The 22,591-nt window shown below is 41.8% G+C and overlaps 1 protein-coding gene across 2 annotated transcripts in view; it reads left to right on the forward strand.

Annotated features, from left to right (window-relative positions):
• The window catches only part of klf12a (Kruppel like factor 12a), a 32,217-nt gene extending 10,025 nt beyond the window's left edge, over nt 1-22,192 (forward strand). Inside the window, exons 2-6 of one of the 2 annotated variants that reach the window (XM_072657303.1) lie at nt 6,784-6,853; nt 8,541-9,108; nt 14,315-14,453; nt 19,759-19,916; nt 20,835-22,192. In XM_072657303.1, the coding sequence (XP_072513404.1) occupies nt 6,788-6,853; nt 8,541-9,108; nt 14,315-14,453; nt 19,759-19,916; nt 20,835-21,016 (1,113 nt within the window). In that variant the 5' untranslated portion in view covers nt 6,784-6,787 and the 3' untranslated portion in view covers nt 21,017-22,192. The remainder of the gene's footprint in view (nt 1-6,783; nt 6,854-8,540; nt 9,109-14,314; nt 14,454-19,758; nt 19,917-20,834) is intronic. The other variant, XM_072657302.1, reaches the window with a different exon arrangement.
• The last annotated feature ends 399 nt before the right edge of the window (nt 22,193-22,591 follow it).

The following is a 22,591-nucleotide window of genomic DNA, read 5'->3' on the forward strand; positions in this document are numbered from 1 at the left end:
TTTGCGCAGGAGGCATTGGGGGTAAGGCTTGAATCTGTTTATTGGCAGCGCAGCAGGGTGGAAGGAAGTCGTGCTGACCTGACTGAGGTCATGCACTCTGATGAAACCGACTGTCTCTTTTACAAAACACTGTCCAAAAACGTTGAGTCACCACTTTCTTGTCTCTGCCTAGTTTTCAGCACTCATCTGCTGAAGCCAAAAGATGTGGTGTTATGCCTAATTCTTTTCTGGTGAGCCCCTCAGACAAGGATTAGGTGAAATCCTGGAATTGGCGATGGGCTTTTAGAAGGCGATTCACGTTCAGACTTCTTCTAGAACTGGGGGCTCTTGAGAAGAATCTTCACAAAAAAGGGCTTTATCTAGTATCTAGTACCAGAGTAAAGGTTCTTTAAGAAACAATATGCAAGAGTTTTATCGTCATAGAGACGACCCATTCAGTATCAGGATTCTGTAAAGGGCCATTGTCTTTACTAAGACCCTTTGAAGGTGTAAACAGAATCAAATAAGGGTTCTTTGACTTGTAACAGTAGTGGAATCCTTTTTGGTGTTCTATAGATCCATTTTTATGATGAAATTTATGATTTGATTAGTAAGTTGATTAGTAATTTATTCAAACTCAAAATGAAATATTCTAATAAATTTGAGATTCAGGATTGTCATGAGCTACATGAGCCCTTCTCATCAAAAAGTAAAACAAAAAAGGCTTGGAATATCATTTGTCATATGTAATAATTCACAATATTCCTTGTTATTGTTATTCCTAATGTTGTTTCTGTAACACATTTCTTCATTATTAACCTTTTTGAACCTTTTAAAATCATTGCTGAATGTACTGTAGTGTTCTCTGTTAGCTGGGAAGTACATCAACAAACAGCAGCCAAATGTAAACATCTGTCTGATGCTAATCAGAATTTTAAACCAATTATCTGATGATACCTATTAGTGGTTTAGCGGGTTTATGTATATCATGGTATGAAAATTGATTGTTATCATACTGTGTACATGTGCTAATAGTACATGTGCTAATACCAGTATGGGGTGGAGGGGGGCAACCTCAATAAAAATACAAAAGAATCCCACCAATTTAAATATTGAATATAGAGAAAATAATCAGCAGATTTATTTTTATTTATAATAAAAATAATCATTTGCTGGAAAAAACTAGTTTAAATGAGCTCCACCTCACATGCAGCCAAAAGGGAGACTTTATTTAAACATTCGTTTGGAAATTGTTTTGACTCAAATATATTTTGTTTTTTAAATTAAAAATATTACGTTTATTGGTCCTTTATTGGTCAGTGTTTATTACTAATAATAATAATAATAAAAAAACATTCAGAGCATTTCTATTGGTCAATTCATCTAGAATTATCCACACAATGTATAGAGCAGCTACAGGATTTAAACCATGGAGAAAACTACACATAGACAAAAATGGAGATACATGTTTTTCATTGGACAGCAGTGATATGTGTATTAATAATTAAGTAATATTTTCACTCAGTCTCTGTACTTCTACTGATCCTGATCCAGAACATCTTTCATATCTAACATTGATATCCATACTAGTACTGTCAGTGTTAATGCGTTAACACACACGATTAACCTGCAAACTTTAACCTTTCTTAACACAAATGACCAAGTTTGGCTCCAACTTCCTCCCACAGGTCACTCTTTTTACAGAGCCTGGTGACATATTAGCGCTTTTATTTAGAAATATAAACGCAGCGTCGCTACTGTTGAGCTCAGAGGGAAGATTACATTTCATCAAAACTACACTAAGAAATGATAAGGAAAAAAATCTGATTCCTCGAGCCAGTTTATTATGCATATTTATTAGGCAAATATATTTATTTGTTATCCCAACCAAAAATGTAAGGATGTGCTTGTGATTAAACTTCATTAATTATAGAATATTGTTGTGATTAACGCGATTAAACCTTTCAACAGATTGACACCACTAATCCATACTTATTAGAAGAACTGACGTTAGATCCTCACGCTCACTCTGAAATACCTTAAGGTACACTTTACCTAACATGACATCATGGCATCAGTTGCACAACTCTGTGGTCTGACTTTAAATAATACTGGTTTGGCTCCTAGTATGTATTCACTGTTAGCAGAATTAGCATTCTGAGGAGAAGTATTCCTTTACATGCGCTTGGCCATGTCTGGGTTTTTTTTTTTGTTGTCAGGATTGGCCAAAATAGCCACTCATCCCCTACCACGTTTACACTGAAGTGAATCCACCTTGAACTCTCTTCACTGACATTTCAAGTCTCATTCTGAATGAGGTTGATCTTGGCCCATTCTTCTAACGCCAGAACTTCTCCCTCACCAAAACAAGCGCCAAAGCAAATCTCCCCTTGCCCACAGAGGCCATTCAACTCCAATACAGATTCCAACCACAACCTTTCATTGATCCCGAAGACAGTCATTCACTTCCCATTACGGCAGACCTAGTTAGTCATTAGTAGCCATTACGGTCCTGCTGTTAGCATGCCGATCCTGTAACTGATGCTGAGCACTCAGTTTCTAAACCCTTGCAGTGACTGTACATGGCAACAAAGCCTCAGTGTAGTGATTTATTGATGTTCAGGGCGAATTCAAGCCTCATAGAGATTGTATGATGTGTTACAGGGACACAGCTGTCCAACATAAGGCTCTCGTTCTTGTCTACTAGAACATCAGATGTTGACGGTTGGTCTGAGGAACTGTAAACTGCCTTAAAGTGGGACTCCTTGCGCAAATAAACACTCAGGGTGGATCAGGAAGTATGCTGTGTACAGAATTGTTGGATTTACCTCTGTATGTGGGCCCACACTTCAGTTCCTCCCTTTCATAATCTTAGAACTGGACAGAATAACTTAAAGTAGTTTGAAATCTTTACATTAATAACTTACAAATAACTAAAGTACAATGGTGGCACCACATTTTCAAATGATTTGGTTATTACTGAGATCTATGTTTAAATCAATGGATAAAAATAAGTTCCATTTAGTTGCTGGTAAATTTTAAAAATAAAAAAAAAACAGCCCAGCCAGCTTAAGATGGTCAAGCTGGTTAACCTGATTGCCCAGTTTAGCTCTACATCAGCCCAGGGTATGTTTTAAGTCTGATGGACCAGTGTGGTCATGCTGGTTAACCAGCAATGTTATGATGGTCATGCTGGTTTTCTAGTTTCCCCAGTTTGGTCATGCTAGGCCAGATAACCCATATAACTGTCCTTGATGTCCTGGATAACCAACTTCTCAATCATTTTGGCCATTTAAGACCAATTTAGCCCATCTGAACCAGGTAATTATTATCCCAATGTACCTCCACAGGTTTCAAATAATGATAACTCATTATGCTGTTCTGCATATGAGGAAGAGACCCCTCACCACCACTCCTTGACAGATGCCACTGTAGATGAAGATGTGTGTGTATATATATATATATAAAGAAAGCATCTCCAATCGTATAGATGACCAATGGGAGTATTAGGATTATACCTGGATAAGGTTTATTCACTTTAAATGTTGGTTCAAAGCTAATGGTTTAAACCACTGCAGAAGGTAGTCTGGGATACATTTTAGCTAGAATGTCTAAGACTCTTAGTCATTTCATGTGATTAGTATCTAGATTGTAACCTGATAAGAATTTAACCACATGCATTTACACCACATGAATTTCCAGTTAGTCCGATTAAAATCTGATGGGAGGGACCTTCACAGTATTAGGAGGTGTTTTGGTTGTTGAATGTATCTTAGAGAAACATCTCACTAAAATATGTCTCAGATTTCCTCCTGAAGTGGTTTGAGTGATCAGATCTGAATCTGGTTTAAATGCATATTAGGTACATTCACATTATTGATTCGGATAAGCCACGACCAAGTCCCTCTCAGTCTGCAGTACTGCATATGAAGAAGAGACCTCACCACCACCTCCACCTCCATTAGACTTCAGTCCGACCATCAAGTGTGAATGCTTGTGGTTAAAATCTGATTATAGCCCAAATAGCACATTAAAAGACTAGGTGTAAACAGGGCTTACCTTTTTGGGAACTACACCTCCACCACTTTCCATCCTACCAGGCACACTTCCTTTCCTTATGACCCCCTGGCAACCTGAAAAAGAGATTTTAATTGGACCTGTCACTGAGCTTTACTAAATGCTTGTGCCTGTAAGTCACTTCACGTTTCTGAGGGTGGCCATTTTTTTGTTTCCACCGAACTGACCCTGAACCTAACCCTTGCTCCCATAAGCCAGCACTGCTGTGTTCTACTGACCATGGAATAATAGGCCTGCAGTCCTAAGGGGTTAAGTAGAGTTTGGTGTTCTGGGACTCACACTAGTTCTGGGTTTCAAACACTAGTTTCTCACACACACTTAAAGTAGCCTGGGTTGTGGACTTGTAATTGGTGTGCAGCCATTCAGGACCTCACCTATTTCTTCTGACATCCTGCCTGCTTGACTACTGTCGCGCACACACACACACTCATAATGGTACGGAAAGCAGGTCAGCGGAGGCCGGGGCAGTCAGCATGTTTCTGTTTTGTGTCTCTCCTGAATCAGCGGCTGCTGCGGAGAGAATCAGGGTGATTTCCGCACGCAATCAACCAGAGCCATTTATCAACACGCTACTGTATATGCTGAGCTGTAAAAGCCTGCTGGCCTGCTTAACCCCGCCAACCTGGGACGTGTTCACTGTAGTGCAACACCGTGCAACATTTTTTGTCAGGGGGAGGCAGCATAATATTATTTCCTTGGCGCATTTTTTCCCATTTTGCTTAACATCCATGCCAATGATGCGGTGAGTGGTACGTCGATCCATTGCACAAAGGCCATTGCCTTGCCAGTAAATTGAAGTTGTGCAATGAATACTCTGATAAGATTAGGCGTGTGTCATGACTACATTACAGATTTCCTGGCCTAGCATCTGCGTCTTGCAGCAAAGGAGTGCATAGTACGGCATGGCTGTTAGAATTACTGTGTTTTTTCATGCTTTAGTGAGAGTGATGACATTTTCAGTGCTTTATGAGCCAAGCTGTATAAGTCTTCTGGACACACGCACCCACACACCTCACACACATACAAGGTTTTGGCATCCCTGGTCAAACTATGTGTGTTTTTGGTGTTCTAATGGTCTGAATATGGCCACTTTTTAACATCTGAACATTTATAAGGCCTAATTACTGTCAATTTGCTGAATGTAATGTATTGCAAAAAAAAAAAATACATTACATTCGGTGGGTGCATTATGAAATAGAAATAGGAATCATGTCTAAATGTCTAAAATGATCCCTGCGCAGCCTGACAGAGCTTGTACAGTTTTGCAAAGAGTAATGGAGTAGAATTGCAGTGTCCAGATGTGCAAACCTGGTGTGTTACTATGTGAGACAGCTGTGCTGTGAAGGTATATCTACTGAATACTGAGTTGAATATTGAATATTTATGCAATCACTTATTTTACATTATATATTTCTAATGAATTGACATTCAGTTTTTTTTGTTACTTTTCATTTTAATTAAATTGCATATGAGCTCATTTATAAAAGCAATAAAAGAGGAAAGCATTCAAAGGGGTGAATCATTTTTATATATTTATATATCGAATTATTGATACACACATATATGAAACATATACAGCCATGGCATTAACACTACCTGCCTAATATTGAGTAGATCTCCCTTGTGCCACCACTAACCTCCATCTAACCATTTAAGGCATGAACTCCCCACCTCTGAATATATCTCTCCTGTAATATCTGGCACCAAGTCATTAGCAGGAGATCCTTTAAGTCTTGTAGGTTGAGATGGGCTTTCATACCTTTTGGTAGGTACTGACCACTGCACACTGTATAAACCCCCCAGGACCTGCCTTATGTTTTGAAGATGTTCTGACCAAGTCATCTAGCCATCACAATTTGGCCCTGGTCAAAGTGGCTCAGATTCTTAGACTTGCTCATTTTTCTGCCATGTAACATGTGGCTTCCTGTAGCTGCCCACATCAGATTCAAAACCCTGAGGCTGACCTACCAAGCCAAGAATGGACCAGTCTCTCCATACCTGATGGCAGTGGCCAAAAGCTGTTCCGTACCAAGAGCCCTTCCAGCTTCAAGTATGGCTGTTAAATGTCTTAAATGTAAATGTAAATGTAAGCTGAATCTTACATTACACTACAATTCTTACATCAATATGGAAACATTCTTCTCTCTTATAAGCTTTTATCAAATAGTACTTTACAAAAATCTCTCTATATTTAAAGAGATAAAATCAGTGTGAAACAAACTCCACAACAAGACAAGGCACATTCATATATCTGTCACACAAAACATAAATATTTCACATGTGCCACCTGTCAGCATTGACACACCATCAACCAGCTGTCCGCTGGATGGATGTATTCACAGTAAGGTGTGTGTATGGGGGTGGAGCTCCTAAATAGCTCAACACTTCACTTAGGCACTGCATCTGTGCTGGAGTTTTGTGCTACATGACTGTAAAAAAGATTCGTAATACAATTTGAACGGTTCATTTCACTTTACCCACCCTGGTGGGTCCATCTTGTCACACACTATTAGACTGGATCACTGTCTGCCTCTCTGCCTCTTTCAACCCTTTCTTCTCATTTCTCTTTAATAAATGTATTTACAGTCACAAAAGTGATGCAGTGAATTTACTTGATAGAAATACATACATTATTTCCATATGAAAAAAATACACAGCAACACAAACTGATATTTGCTTACTTTTAATACGGGCTAATGTGTCTTTTTCTCCCTGTGTGTTCTGGAGCAGGATGCTGATGCTGGACGGGATGCCTGTCCTGCGAGTCAAAGCAGAACCCCTGCAGGCACAAAGACGGGTAAGCAGAAGCAGCAGCAGGAGAAAATGCTTTAATGGGCTAGATTAAGCAAAGCTACATCACAATCATTCCTGATAGACCTGTACTTGTCTGTTATTTTGGCTTCAGATCATTTATTTGGTTTATTTTGTTTTGTTTATTTATTTTATTAATTTATTTTGTATTTAATTTTTACTAGTTTTTATTATGTCATTGGATTTATTTATTTTATATATACACACTAACCCGCCACTAAACACTAAGCTTTAAAATTACTGACAGATGAAATGAATATCAATAGACTTCATCCTCATCTACAGTGACATCTGCAGAGGGGTGGGATCTACATATAAGCCGACTAGTGAACAGTCAGTTCTTGAAGGTGAGGTTTTGAAAGCAGGACAAATGGGCAAGCAGAAAAATCTGAGCCACTTTTGATAAAGGCCAAATTGTATTGGCTAGATGACTGGGTCACATCATCTCCAAAACATCAGGCAGGTCATTAACTGGTCATTGATCCATAGAGTGATCCATAGAGGCCCCACCTTACAACCCACTAGACTTAAAGGATCTTGTGGATTCCATGGCTCGATGAGTCTGAGCTATTTTGGTGGCACGTAGGGAAACCTACTCAGTATTAGACAGCTGGTTTTAATGTTATGGCTTTCTGATGTGTGTATATATACACAGAGCGCACTGCAGAATGAGGCCAGTGTGCACACCTGCTCTCTCTCTCTCTCTCTCTCTCTCTCTCTCTCTCTCTCTCGTATTGAGTGTTGTGCGTGTGAGTGGCGGCGGGACAGTGTGAGTGCAGGACGCGCGTGGGTTGCTTTGAAGTGCGTCATGTAGGCCTAGTGGAGTGCGCTCTGTTTGAGTGGGCTTAGCGCCAGAGCCCTTCTTCTACTTCTTGGAAACTTTTGTTCCCCCCATTAAAATCGTCTTGACCAGAAGCTACTCGGATTCGGAAAATTAGCTGTAATAAGCTGGAGCCCCCAAAAAACAACCCCCTCCCAAGGGCTGGAGCTGGACAGGGGGCTAAGGAGGAGAAGGGCAGAGAGAGGGAGAGAGAGGGAGAGAGAGAGAGAGCGGGAGGGAAAGAGAGTGAGGGAGGAGAAGTTTCAAAACAAGTTCCATTTCAGCTGAGTGGCCTCCAAACCAACCAACCGCAGTAAACACAGCGGAAAATTAGGGCAGATGTAGCCTCAGACATTCTGTAATGTGACTGAGGGGGTCCTTACTAACATAGTTTTAGTCCATATGTAATTGCAATATTTATAACCATGAATTTATGGTTCAAATGTGTGACTAGGATGAATCCCTGATTATCTATTATTTAAAAGAATAAGAGATTAGGTTTATGAGTCATCAATACATAAAAGCCTCCTAAAGCATAACTTGTGAGAGGGCCTTTAGCTTAAGCCTTTAGCTTTTAACACTGTTTCTGCAGACTGTGGGAGCTTAGCTGAGCGGTGCTTATTCCAATATGCTACCTAGCGAGAAAGATTGGTATTTAAACCTGCTAACTCGCCCCAGACATCAACACTGACCAGGTGTGAACTGACCAGCAGTTCAGGTAGTAGGCCTAACTGTCGCACAAATAGTTACAAATCATCCAGTCAGATCCCAGTAAATGACTCTACAGAAAGTGTGTGATGTGTAAAGGGTTAAAAAAAAATGAAAAAATAATTTTCCTTCATCTCCTCAACAGTCTCCCGAGATCCGTGCTTATCCAGACATGGGCGTGCTGGTGATGGACAGGCGGGTCCGGACTCATTCACCTGACAGACGCTTTCCCTCCGACCCCTTTCAGACACAGACAGAGCCTGTAGACCTTTCCACCAACAGATCCCGCTCCTCCCCTTCGTCATCATCGTCATCGTCGTCGTCCCCTTCATCGTCGTCATCGTCAATACGCTTCTGCCCTCGCTCCCCTACTCTCTCATCCGCCAGGTCTCCTTCATCATCGTCATCATCTTCATCATTATCATCCTCCTCCCTGCTGTCCTGCTCCCCTCCGTCAGTCATAACCCCCGTCCCGCGGCTGAAGCTGTCACCGTCCCGGGTGTCGTCTCCGCCCTCCGTGGCCCTGAGGGGGCAGCCCTTCCTACCCCTGGCTGGGCATCCTCTGCCCCCCTGCCCCAGCCCCATCCACGTCCACCCCCGCAGGGTGCCCGTGGTGGTACAGCCCGTCCCGCTGGTGTACGCTGGAGTCGGATCGCTGGGTCCTGGAGGTCTGATGGTGCCCATGCTGGAGGAGAGCAGGCTACACAGAAAAGGTGAGAGAGAGAGAGAGAGAGAGAGAGAGAGAGAGACAGACAGATACGAATACTTCCATAATGAGGTCATGTGATGAAATATTATATTCCCATCCTTCTTTCAAACAAGACAGCTGTTAAGCCCCTCCCATTTATGTTGTAAGGAAACAGTTATGTGTATCGAATCAGATCAATCAATCAGGGGCTTGTCTGCTACGTATGTTACCATGGCAACCAAAGAAAGCATCAGTATTTGGAAGGTCGCAGCCCACCACTAAATGATAAATCCTCCTGGTTTCATCACCAATTGAAGGCGAAGTTACAGACATAGCAGAAATTAATTTTCAACCACTAGGGGCGCACTAGACATGTTCAGAACAACATAACACTTGTTTTAACGAAATGCTACAAGGAGGAAATGTCTGAGAAAATGTTTGTAGACAAAAATATTTGTAAAAAAAAAAAGAATCCTATGAGACAAAGAGAGAGCGACTTTCATAGATGGGAAAGCAAGAGTGAGTGAGTGTGTAGTAAGTGAGAGAGAGTAGAGAGAGAATGCAAGCTTATAAAAGACATCAAGGCAGAATAAATGATGGTTCTCTGTATAGTTTACACTTTCTCAACTCTTCCCCTTCCTGAGCGTCTATACCTTTCCCACTCTGGCACTGTCTTTAACACTTGTCCCCTTTTCACCCTTCATTCCCTTTCTCTCTCTCTCTCTCTCTCTCTCTCTCTCTCTCTCTCTCTCTCTCTCTCTCTCTCGTTCCCATCTATAAAAGCCCTTCAGAGTCCTGCAGGGTCAGTGACAGAACCCAGAACCCGGCAGCATGTTGAACAGACGCAGTCTGTATGACTAGAAGCCCATTGTGCTTCATGCTTTTTATTCAGTCCAACAGGCAGCAGCCTTTATCCGCACAGGAAGTAGATGCCATGACAAAACCGGTGCCCGTTTAAATCAGGCCACCTGAAATTTATGGGTAAAGCCCAGCTGCAGTGAAGGAGGGACTGGAAAGCTTTTTATAGAACATTAAAGCGCCTATACCATGAAAAACCACAGATTATACTAGTATTTTGACACTGTACAAATATTAAAGCCGCATTATGAGAAAACTGGAATTTCTTGCTCTGGGACTCCCTCTACAGCCCCCCTGCTATTCTCTCTACAGCACGAGTTTGCTCCGCCCATTTAGGTTGAAGTTATAAGAAGTGTTTCAGCTAAGATTGCTGTAAAATCTGTCACACCACAGTTTAGCCAATCAAAGCAGTGGCCATTTACATATATCATACATTATATGGACAATAGAATTGGGACACATGCTCATTAATACTTTCTTCCAAAATCAAGATTATTAAAAAATAATTTATGGAGTAACTGTCTGTGAGGATTTGATTGCATTTAGTGACAAGAGCGTTAATGAGGTCAGGATGTTGGTTGATTACTTCATCTCATCCCCAAGTTCACAGCTCATCCCTAAAGTAGTGGATGAAGCTCAACTATCATTCCAAAGAACACAGTTTCACTGCTCTACAGCTCAATGCTGGGGGGCTTTATACCCCTCTAGCATGGGTCATTGACGCCATTACGTCATTAGAAGTTAAGCAGACGTTGGATTGTGGTCACCAAACCTCACGACTAAATGTTGATTTTTACGTCAATATAACGTTGGCATTAGATGTTTGGAAGATGTTGGATTTTTGTGACTTAACATCACAGCGTAAAACCAACAAATTAGCTTCAGGTGTTGTCAGTATTCAATGTCAGATTTAGGTTGGTGGTGGACGTTGACGTTGAATTTTGGTCACCCAATATCACAACCTGCATTCAGCGCATATCGATGATAGTGGACAGCTGGGATGACTGTGTTTGGTATATAAAACCACAAATGTCATAAAAATGGAAAGTCTGGGATATGGGGTTTTTAATGATGTTGGCTCCCTCCAGCCATGACCATAATTATCAGCAAAATTGCCTTCAAGAATATTTCTTATGATGTTTTGCTGTTGCACTGTGTTTGCTTTCAAGGCACTTTCCTTTAAAAGAGTAGCTGAAGAGACTAATAGCCCTTCAACACAACACAACACAACACACACACACACACTCAGCTGCCCAGGAAAGCCTGTGTGCCTCTAGGCACGAGTGCTGTTCTTAATGGGCTCTGTGGCAGCGCAGGCTTTTCTCCTTTCTCTCTTTTTCTTCCTTCCCTAGTTCTTTAGAGAGTGGGAGGACAGAAGCAGAATGAAGGGGCTGATTTCACATAACCTTGTCTTTTGAATGAGTGTCAGTGTTGTAATTGGTACACACATGTGTGTCACACAAATGCAGCTCATACACATGCACACACATTAAGGCTGACACGCTGATTGTACACTGATGTTGCAATATCCTTGTGTTGATGGTCAGCATCTGTGCAAACAAAAAGGACTGGAAGAACAGCACTAAGCTGCTTCCTGTAATGCTTAATAATGTTGGAGAACACTTGTTGAGGGATGGTGGCCCAGTTGTCCATACAGAACATTTCCTCCTTCAGTATATTCTGATGTCTTGGTTTGTGGACTGCCCTTTTCAATACACACCACATGGTTTAAATATGAAGGCCTCGAATCTTGAATTTTGCATTCCTGTGATTTGCATGTCTGTGAGAATTGTGAATTGTGTGACATCTTGCTGAAAGGTCCACCTACGTTCTTAAACATCCTGGTATTTAGATTTAATAGACATCCACCACCATGTTTCACAGCAGGTGTCAGGTGTCTTTCTTATTTTGCCAAACAATGGTATGGGTGACCAAAAAAAACATTTGCAGTTTGGCCAGAAGAGACAAGAACTGAACTGGTCTGGGGGTTGCATCTGACAGTAGCTGTTGAAACTTAGCTGAACTTTGCTGATCTTTGGGTTCTTCTTAAAGCCCTTCTTACAATTCTACTCACTGTATGGAAGGTAGTAATGTTATGAGTCCTCTTCCTGGCAGGTTTTGACTCTTTAATGTTGGTGGACGACAAAAGAATTGTTCATGTGTCACCTCATATTTATAATCCAGCAGGAGATATAGGTTAATAAAGGGAACTTTAGCTTCCTTTCCTATAAAGAAATATATGATATGACTGGTTAAGACATGCTCTAACTGATTTGACATTTGTGATAACAGCATGTTTTTTTGGACACTGAAACTGTAAAGGCTGAAAAGGCTGAAACAAAGGTCTTACAGGGAAGTCATGTTTACTCTTTGGTAATGATTTCATTGCTGCCGTTTTTTGCAAGACCCAGCTGTCATCTGTATTAATGAGGAGCGACCAAAATACTAGAAACTGAAACTGTTTCTGAATTAAAACAGATTTTAATTCAGCGTTCGGCTCAATAATGCACAAAAAAGGGGTTTTCCTAATAACATGTCAACCCTGCCCTGCTTGTGGCATATCCAGCAAGCTGATTGATTTTTTTTGTTGAAGGGCAGGACTGTATCTGTAAATAGAGGCCATGTGGAGCGTTGCGAGAACTCACATTCTTATTTCAACCCCTGGCCGGTCTCCTTATTTAGAATGTCTCTGGCTGAACTTGATACTTGGACAGTTCTACGGCTCTCTCTGTATCTCGGACTGCACACCTCCACTTAGTCAGCCCTGGTGTTTTGGAATAGTTGGCGGTTAGTTTTGGAAAAGCATTAACTTATTTGTTGTGAAACTACTTTTTGGCAGAAGGAATTGGCAGCATTAAAGCATATTCAGATCTTCTTAGAATTTGATTCATTTCTTTATTTTGAAAAAGCTGTTTGCAACCGAACACGTGAAGTTGTGTGTTATCGCGAATAATATCACAGCTGTGATGATCTACTGTCCTTGGCCATGTATCAGCGACCAAATAACAGCCATGATGCTGTTCATGATAGCACACTGCCTCTAGTGTTAGGACCTGCCTGTTTTTTTGGTATGTTCTGACCCAGTTGGCTACCCATCACCATTTGGCCCTTGTCAGAATGGCTCAGATTTTTATGCTTGCCTGTTTTCCTGCTTTAACACACATCGCCTTCAAGAACCAACTGTTCACTTGCTGTATATCGTTCACAGACATGCATACATTTGTTTTTCCTTATTAATAGTCACACAATAGGCCAGCCCCTATCTGGAGGGTCCGTGCCCTCTGCTGTGTCTGGGGAGGTTTCCATGGCAACAGGGTTGGCCAGTTGAACAACAAGGCAACTCGAGCCATGACACTCCTATAGTCATTAAACACACACACACACAGACACACACAAACATCTGAGCATGTAACTATTCAACATCACACAAACCCACAAACCTTTGGTAGGCATTTGAGAGTGATTTATGTGCTTTTCTGCGTGTGGGGAAATCCTGCGCTTTTGATCCCGGCGGCTTATCAGTCAAGGTTGCCTTTAGTTTAGCATTAATCCAGCTGAGTCACACAGAGTTATCAGAGAGGTCTGAAGACAAAACAACAAACTGCAATCACTGACATCCGTCAAAGTCCCCGGCATCGATCACATCCTTTTTGCTTATGCAGTTCTCTGGTTTCTATGGGAGTTTTTCACTTCCTTTAAAAGTGGGTCACTTATTATGCGCTATGGCAGTAAATGTTTGATTGAGAAGGTCTGTCAGCTACACTCAATGCACCTATGACACCTATAACACATCTTCGACTTTTAGTTCACTTGCACTAAGTAGCTTACTTGCCGATCAGCCACAACATTAGTACCACTGACAGGTGAAGTGAAAAGAAAAATAAATATCTGAGCATCTGCCAAGGGGTGGATATATCAGGCAGCAAGTAAACAGTGGGTTATTGAAGGTGATGTGTTCTAAAAGCAAGAAAAATGGACAAGCATAAGAATCTGAGCTACTTTGACAAGGGCCAGATTGTGACGGCTAGACAGAACATCTCCAAAACATCAGGCAGATCATGTGTAATGTGTCCCCAATATGCAGAGGTCAGTACCTGCCAAAAGTGGGTCTGATGTGATCCATGGAGGCTCCACCTCCAACCTTACGTTGTGGTTCCAGATACCACAGGACACCTTCAGAGGTCTTGTGGAGTCCATGCTTCGATTGGTCAGATCTGTTGTGGTGGCCCAAGGGAGAACTATGGCAGATTGGTGTGTGTGTGTGTGTGTGTGTGTGTGTGTGTGTGTATGTGATTCACTCAGTGGATTTATGTTAAGACTTTGCAGGCACTTTTATTTGTGAATAACCCCTCCCACTCTGTGCTCTTCCTCAGTCATACATCGAGTCCCAGATGGGCCGTCACCACGGCGATCACTGAGTGACAGTGAGGATGATGACCTGCCCAACGTCACACTGGACAGTGTGAACGAGACCGGTTCCACTGCCCTGACCATCGCTCGCGCAGTGCAGGAGTGAGTTATAAACACATGCTCACATACACACACACACACACACATACACACAAATGTCAGAATGACTTTTGGAATCACTTGATACATGAATATTTGCTATTTTATGGATTTTAAATTCCACCCTCGTGTTTAACAGTTGGAGAGGTCTTCTTTTCATCAAACTCTGCCCCCTTTTTATTTCCAGACATACCTTTGTTTATTGCTCAGGCTTTTTAAGATGTTCCTCTGAAACCTCCTGACACTGAATGTTGTTGTGAGAATGCACGAAAAGCTTTCTTTTGGATGACTCTTCCATGAAGGTCATATTTGTGCAGTGCACCACCCCTCCAGAGTCTGCTAAATCTTCCTGAGGGTCAATTTCAGTAAACAGGGGGTTTGATTTGTCTATACAAGCAGTTCCCCAGAACCTTTACTTGGTCTTTCAGACCTTAACTTGCCCTCCACCATTTATGTAAACTTAAAGACAGCTGCGTACAAGCCTCAGTCCCAACAAGCTAATGAAGGTGTACGACCCTTAGAAGTTATCTGAGAGTCCAGATGTCTTTTTAATCTGTCACAGTATTACAGTTGCTTGTACACTTCAGACTTAACATTGGAAGGATACAATGTGTGTGTGTGTGTGTGTGATACAAGACTGCTGATAGCTTCCGAGATGACAAAATGTACCCCCACTGTGTGTGAGTAAGTGTGTGTGTGTGGAGTGTGGAGTGTGGAGTGTGTCGTCGTTATGTTGGCTCTCTGGGGTTCCTCCGCTTTGCTTTTGTCTCTGGGTTTGATAGAATTTCATGGAGACACTCTCCCTGTCAGCACAAATTCATCATCATTATAAATGGGCTTTCTGGCACTGTGTGAAGGAATGGTGGATGAGCAGGTGTATGAGAGTGTGTATGTGTGTGTGTGTGTGTGTGTGTATGTGTGTGTGTGTGTGTGTGAAAAGGGAAGCTCATTAATAAAGGAATTCTCCCTGGAGCTGGGGTGGGTGACAGGGCCTCTTCCATATTCAACATGCCCAGCGGGGGAAGCTGGTGGTCGGGCTGGGATGAGACAGGAGCTAGTGTGTGTGTGTCAGTGTGTGTGTGTGTTGAGCCTGGAGTCCTGTGGGCAGCGCCAGCTGATGGGTTGACCGCAGGGAGAAAGAGGTGGCTGGCTAGCAGCAGTGGCAGCGTGTGGAAAGGCCTAAAGGCAACAATGTGTTATAATGTGTTTTGGTGGTGTGGCTGAGGAAAAGTCAGGTTTATGTACTCAACTGTTCAAAAGTTTGTGGACATCTTGCTTCTTCTGCTTACTTGATGTCTCCCTGTTCCTTTCCAAAATGTACCAGCCAATGTTTTGCAAAAGTCAGTGATCTGTGTTAACGTGTTTTGATTGATTAGTAAAATGAGTAAAAAACATTTTCATGCACCCAGATCCTTACTAATATAATCCTTTTAATTTAGACAGGTTTGTTTAATATGGATATGTAGAAATGGCCATGTACTAATAAACAAAATGCTAAAAATAACATGCTTATCTTTGAGAAATAGTATTTCAAGTTAACTTGAACACTTAAATGAATACCTTTCAGCTCTGAAAACACACAGGCTCATTTAAACAGAACACATACTGAAAAGCTAGGTGTTCCCCAACTTTTGATGGGCAGTGTACATATGCATCATCAGGGGGATAAGAGTCGCAGAGTTCAAAACCTTGCTGCGTCTGTAGACAGAGCGGACAGGGCAGTGCGCCTCGCTGTTCTGTGAAATCATTGTTCACCCAGGTCTCGGAGGGAGTGCGTCTGGGCTCGCTTATGTTCTGGGACACAGGTGCACAAGTCAATCCAGTTCATGTCACGGAATAAAAGGCTGCTTCTCCCTGAGCCCAGACCAGCTGAATAGACTGCATTTCATTGTGCTCTTCACTTGGGTTTTTCTGAAGGCTGACACGCGGTCAGTGCCACTGCTTTGCACGTCCTCACCAACGGAAAGCCCCTTTAGAGCGGCTCCAGGGGGAAAAATACAAACAAAAGACGGAACAAAATGACCAGCGTCGCTGCTTTTAGCCCTCACTCAGCTGCAGCTTCCACCTCTCCCCCCTTTTCTGTGGTACAGCCATCGTTAAAGCATCATAAAAAATGGTTGGCCTTTAAGAACCAGCCTGCTTATGACACCTTAGTCAAACCTGTGTTTCTACCATCTCCTGATGGTGCTGTACTGGACCCCTAGAGAATTAGTGGGGTCTGTAATTTTTGCTGCATTTATACTTCAATAAATGTAACTCCACTCTCAGAACTACATCCCTGCAATAACTTACATGGTAATGTCATACTAGCTACGGACTGATCCATAGTCAATACTGGATAATATGTCTTAAAGCAGCACTAATTTTTCACAATTCTACCATGAAATAGAAGTTTTAGAATCCAATCCAGTCAAACCAGATTCATTGTCACATCAGATTAACACAGGGGTTAAGGTGAGTGCATAGTCCCTCAGGGTGGTAGAAATACAAATATAGACAGAATGCATAAACATTAACTTACACTATACATACATTTAGAATGTAGTGGTTGCTCTGGTATCCCAGGTGGTTGCTATAATGTTGCTAAGTGTTTTCTAGTTGGTTGCTATGGTGTTGCAAGGTGATTGCTATGGTATTTTAGGCAATTATTTATGTTTTCAGTGGTTGCTAGGCAGTTGCTTTGATATCCTTGATTGTTCATTTGGTGTCTCAGGTCATTGCCAAGTGGTTGCTTTGGTATCCAATGTGGTTGCTAGGGTGATGCTAAGTGCTTTCTAGGTGGCTGCTAAGTGATTGCTATTGCGTCGCTACAGTATCCAAAGTGGTCTATATGGTGTTGCTAGGTTGGTGCTACAGTGTTGCAAGGTGATTGCTATGGTATTTCCGGTTGTCGATGTGATATCCTAGAAATCAAGTGGTTGCTGTGGTACCCCATGTGGTTCTCATTCATTCTTATGGGAAAATATGAGCAGAAATCTGTTGCTACACGGAACCCATGCGTCCAATTGCTTTGCAATTCGCAACCATAATAATAAACATTTAAATATTATTATAATATTATAAATAATAAACGTTTAAATATTATTCTTGTATACTCACCCAGCGCCCCTACTTCCCAAAGGTATGTAGATCACCAGGCTGGACTGTGCTGTTGTAGCTGACTGAAACTAGGCAGGCTTGGAAGCAAGCTTCCCACCATACTAGCATAATAAAAAACCCTCCCCACCAGTCGGAAACACTGTGACCTTTCACACACAGGCAACATAAATAAATATCATCTGAAACTATTAACACTACAACTGAATAGATTCTGATGAAATATCACTCATGAAGTTGAAGGAGCTTCTTCTGTAAAGCTTCTCTGATCTAGCAACTGTGACTACAAAGCAAGTCAATGTGGGCGGAGCATAGATAGGTCATTTAAGGCTACTGACACATTGAGCTTCTTTAACAGTGTGGAAGGCCGGTTCCTGATGGCTGATTATGGAGTCAGCTCTTGTGCTCATTCCATGTCTGTGTTTTGAGAGACGAGAGAAGTTGTGGGAGTTCAACAGTTCTTTTTTTTCCCCTCCATCTCCTCTGGGCCCCCAAAAGAGCTACGGTTGCCAAGAGCCGCAGGTGACCCCCCTCCCCTTTCCCCGTTTCTCTCTCACAGACACACACACACACTCTCACATAAATGACGCACCCCTGCGGCCCAAGAGAAACAGGAAGTGGCTCTGCGGGGGGTGAGAACCCACTTCCAAACATCTCCAGCTAAAAGCCTCTTGCTCTTGCTCAGGCCAAGGTTCTATGGGTTTAGTGTGTGAGTATGTAAGCGTGTGTGAGGCTGCGGTGTCTTTTTCAGAAGATGTCCAGAAGATGTTGGGCTGTTTTAATGCTTTTGAAGTTGTGTTTATGTAGACGTTTACAATCTACAAATGTTTCTCCACAAATTCGTTCCTTCTCATAAGGCTCTTTCACCTGAAACCAATCTAGGTGTGGAGAGAATACTGATGTTACCAGTGCCATGTTGACCATCATCATCTATGATGGTGGTTGTAGGACGTCAGAGCCTCCTCAGTTCTCAATACGCCTAAGATTGAAGTAACTAAAGTAACTTCCTGAGGTGAACTGGGTGTGTGAGGACTGGAGAAACACTACTTGCATTAGTTACTACTGGCATTATGTATTAAATATATTTTAGATAATCATATATTAATAAAAGTATTTTTTATAAATATATGATATTTTATAAATATACAATTTTGGATCATTAGTTAAATGATCCGGCTGCATCTTTACAGTGTACCTATAACATTTGTTTTTGACAGGTGTCTAGTTACTAAAACTTCATACGTAATACTTAAGATATGCAACATTTTTTATATAATATTTCCCCATTTACATGTATTTTGAAATGTATTTGCTGTATGGGCAATATATTCTTAAGGGCATTTCAGTGTGTAAAATATTTTGGAGTGAAATGTGATAAATTGTACATATGATAACAAAATAACTGACAACTAAATTTAAAAGGCGCCTCTGACGCCATCTAGTGGCCATATATTATATAACACTTGGACTGATACAACACCGTTTTGTGGCAGCGATAACTAGTACTACTACTAACGCATTCTTTATTATTATTGTTGTTGTTGTTGTTGTTATTGTTACTATTATTAATACTACTACTACTACTAATAATAATAATAATAGCTGGTCTGCCAGGTACTCCAGTCTTCATGTTAGTAATAAAAGTGCCAATAATTAAAAGCAAATTAAACTGTGCATTTATTTCATTATTAAAATAAGATGAACGGAGTTCATTTAAAAAGAAAAGATGGAGCCATCTAGTGGCCATTTTGCTAGTACTGCTATTAGTATTGAAATTAATATGGATTCTGTACAAAGATTTAAAACTAATACTACTACTTCTACTACTACTAATAATAATAATTATTATTATTATTATTATTATTATTATTATTATTATTATTATTATTATTATTACTATTATAGCCATTAATAATAGACCTTAATTGTCAGGTGTTAAAGTTAAATAGAAAATAATAACATAAGAATAGGTATCTTAAAAATGGTATATTTGCAGAGGTTTGTTGAATGTGTGTACTGAGCCTGGGGTGGATTTGATTTCTGTAGTCAGAAATTGGTTCAATTACAATTTCCCTCTTTTGAGACCGATTGGGAAATCTTAAATATCGACTGATGCCGAAATTTCTTTGATAAACTTGTTTTGCATCCAATAATAATCGTCTTCTATTTGATTAATGATTTTGTTATGATTTTGTGTTTTTTGCCGTTGCAGCTCCATTTTGCCGTTCAGCATCGACAGCCTGCGAAGGCAGAGGCGACCAGAGTCCCCTGATTCCAAGAGGAGACGCATCCATCGCTGTGAGTTTGAGGGCTGCAGTAAAGTTTACACCAAAAGCTCCCACCTGAAGGCCCACAGGAGGACCCACACCGGTGAGTTGGAACAGAGACTTCACCTAAATCCTATTCAGAACCATTTACCCAGAGCCAAATGTAATTGAGCTTACCAGTGCTTTAGGAAAGGCTGTCATTTTCCACATTAGCAGAATGTGTAAACTCTGACTACCTTTGATTTTACACACATTTCACACACAGTCTCTGTTTAGCATTTTGCTAAAACATGTGGAAACAAGTTATTTGTCCAACAAAAAGCATTTTGATAAATTAAACGTTTGCTGTTCCAAACCTGGATTGTGTGCTTCAAGTGGTTACACCTGGCTTAGCAGTCGAATGCCCTACCACTACGGCCTGGGGGTTTCGAATCCCGAGCTATGCTGCTTTGCCATCAGCAGCCAGAATCTGAGGGAGCACAACTGGTGATGTTAGGCATCTGTAGCTGGTGCAGTAGAGATGGGACTTAGCATGTATCAGAAGTCCTTACCCTCCTAGTGTTGTGAGCATTGCTAGGACTAGGGGGAGTTTGGAACAGGTGGGTTAATTGGCAGAACCAAATTGGGAGAAAAAACACTATTGGCCATGCTCCCTCCGAGTGAGTAGATGGCGCTCTTTCCCCTCATCACTCCTATGCAATGTTAGACATCTGTAGCTGGTGCGGTGAAGCTGGGACTTCGCATGTATCAGAGGAGACATGGACATCACAGAAAACCCCTATCACATAGTGGTGGGAGGCTCCCGTTAGTGGCCTTGGTGACATATGAAGCTGAAAAGTCTCTGATTGGCTCTGATTCTCCTCTTTCAGGAGACCCCACTTCCACACAGTTATTGGCCCCTAGCATGCTTCAAGTGCTGATAGGGTTGGAGACTGACCCCACTGACCCCAATGACCCCACTTCATGAATGGGTTGAGGGTAGTGTGTATGCTTATGGCCTCTCTCTCTTTTTCTCTGTCAGGTGAGAAGCCGTACAAGTGCACGTGGGATGGCTGCACGTGGAAGTTTGCGCGCTCGGATGAGCTCACGCGCCACTACCGCAAGCACACAGGCGTTAAGCCCTTCAAGTGCGGAGACTGCGAGCGCAGCTTCTCGCGCTCTGACCACCTCGCTCTACACCGCCGCCGCCATGCACTAGTGTGAAGGTGACGGACAAATTGGGCCAGACCAATAAGCAGACGGGGCGGGGCTCTGTCAGCCAATGGGGAGCCAGGGAGGGGCTGGACCCCTCCCAGCTTGGTGGAGAAAGGGCGGGAAAATATGGTCTCTATTCTTGAAACGTCTCAGAGCGGAAGTGCTGATCTGGGATTAGTTTTTTGCCTTTTATATCCTAAAGAATACATTTATACAGATGTAGAGAGCTGATCCTGATCCACTTCCACTATAAGACACTTAATTCAATCGATATGAGCCCAGGTCTTTAATTATGAAGGTGAAAGAAGGGGTATATATGTTCACCGTCCACTTTATTAGAAACACCTGCCTTGTACATGCACTCACTGGCCACTTTATGAGGTCCACCTGCCTCACAGGTCCATTATACAGGTGTACAATTACAGACTGTAGTCCATCAGTTGTCAGCAACCTTCTACCTTAGGGTTCTTCTTTTCACACAAACACACTTAATCAAACCGGATTAGTAACAGATCTAAGTGGGAAGATCACTAAAACCATGCTAAACACTGGCCTTCCAGCTGAGATTATTTGGTGGTGGACTTGAGTCAAAGACTGATTCAGACTCGAGTAAAACAGAGAGTCAAGACTCAACTTAGACTTGCACTCAGAGACTCAAGATTTAACTCTGACTCACTCAGAGACTCAGAACTCAGTTCAGACACGCACAAAGAGTCTTAAGCCTTAAATTGGACTTGGGTTTTAGGTCAGAGACTTAAAACTCACTTCTGACTCTTATTTACAGACTTAAGCCTCAAATCGTTCTTGCACTTAGAGACTCAAAACTGAACTCATTTGCATACTCAAGTCTCAAATCAGACTTGCACTCAGAGACTCAAGATTTGACTCTGACTCACTCAGAGACTCAGAGTCTCACTCAGAGAGTCAAGACTGAACGCAGACACTCAAGATTTAATGGGACTCGCACTCAGACTCAGACTGACTTGCTTTCAGTCTCAAGCCACAAATTTGGACTTGCTCTCAGACACTCTCATTTACAGGCGGAGACCTTAACTCGTACGTGTAGAGTCAAAACTCAACTCAGACTCAAGACTCAACTCTGACTCACTCAGAGGCTCAAGACTCAACTTGGACTTGCATTTAGAGAATCAAGACTCAACTCAGACTCTCACACAGAGATTTAAACTCAACTCAGACTCTCACTCAGAGAGTCAAGACTGAACTTAGACACTCAAGATTTAATGGGACTCGCACTCAGACTCAGACTGACTTGCTCAGTCTCAAGCCACAAATTTGGACTTGCTCTCAGACATTTCATTTCATTTCATCTCTCATTTACAGACATAGACCTCAACTCGTACGTGCAAAACTCAACTCAGACTCAATTGCAGACTTAAGACTCAACTCTGACTCACTCAGAGGCTCAAGACACAACTTAGACTCGCATGTAGAGAATCAAGACTCAACTCAGACTCTCACAGAGATTTAAACCTTAATTTAGACTCTAATTCAGAGATTTAGGACTGAATTCAGACTCTCACTCAGAGACTCGAGGCTCACATAAAGCGTTTTGTGAACATCTCT

The sequence above is a fragment of the Salminus brasiliensis genome, chromosome 15 (assembly GCF_030463535.1).
Source record: "Salminus brasiliensis chromosome 15, fSalBra1.hap2, whole genome shotgun sequence".
NCBI lineage: Eukaryota > Metazoa > Chordata > Actinopteri > Characiformes > Bryconidae > Salminus > Salminus brasiliensis.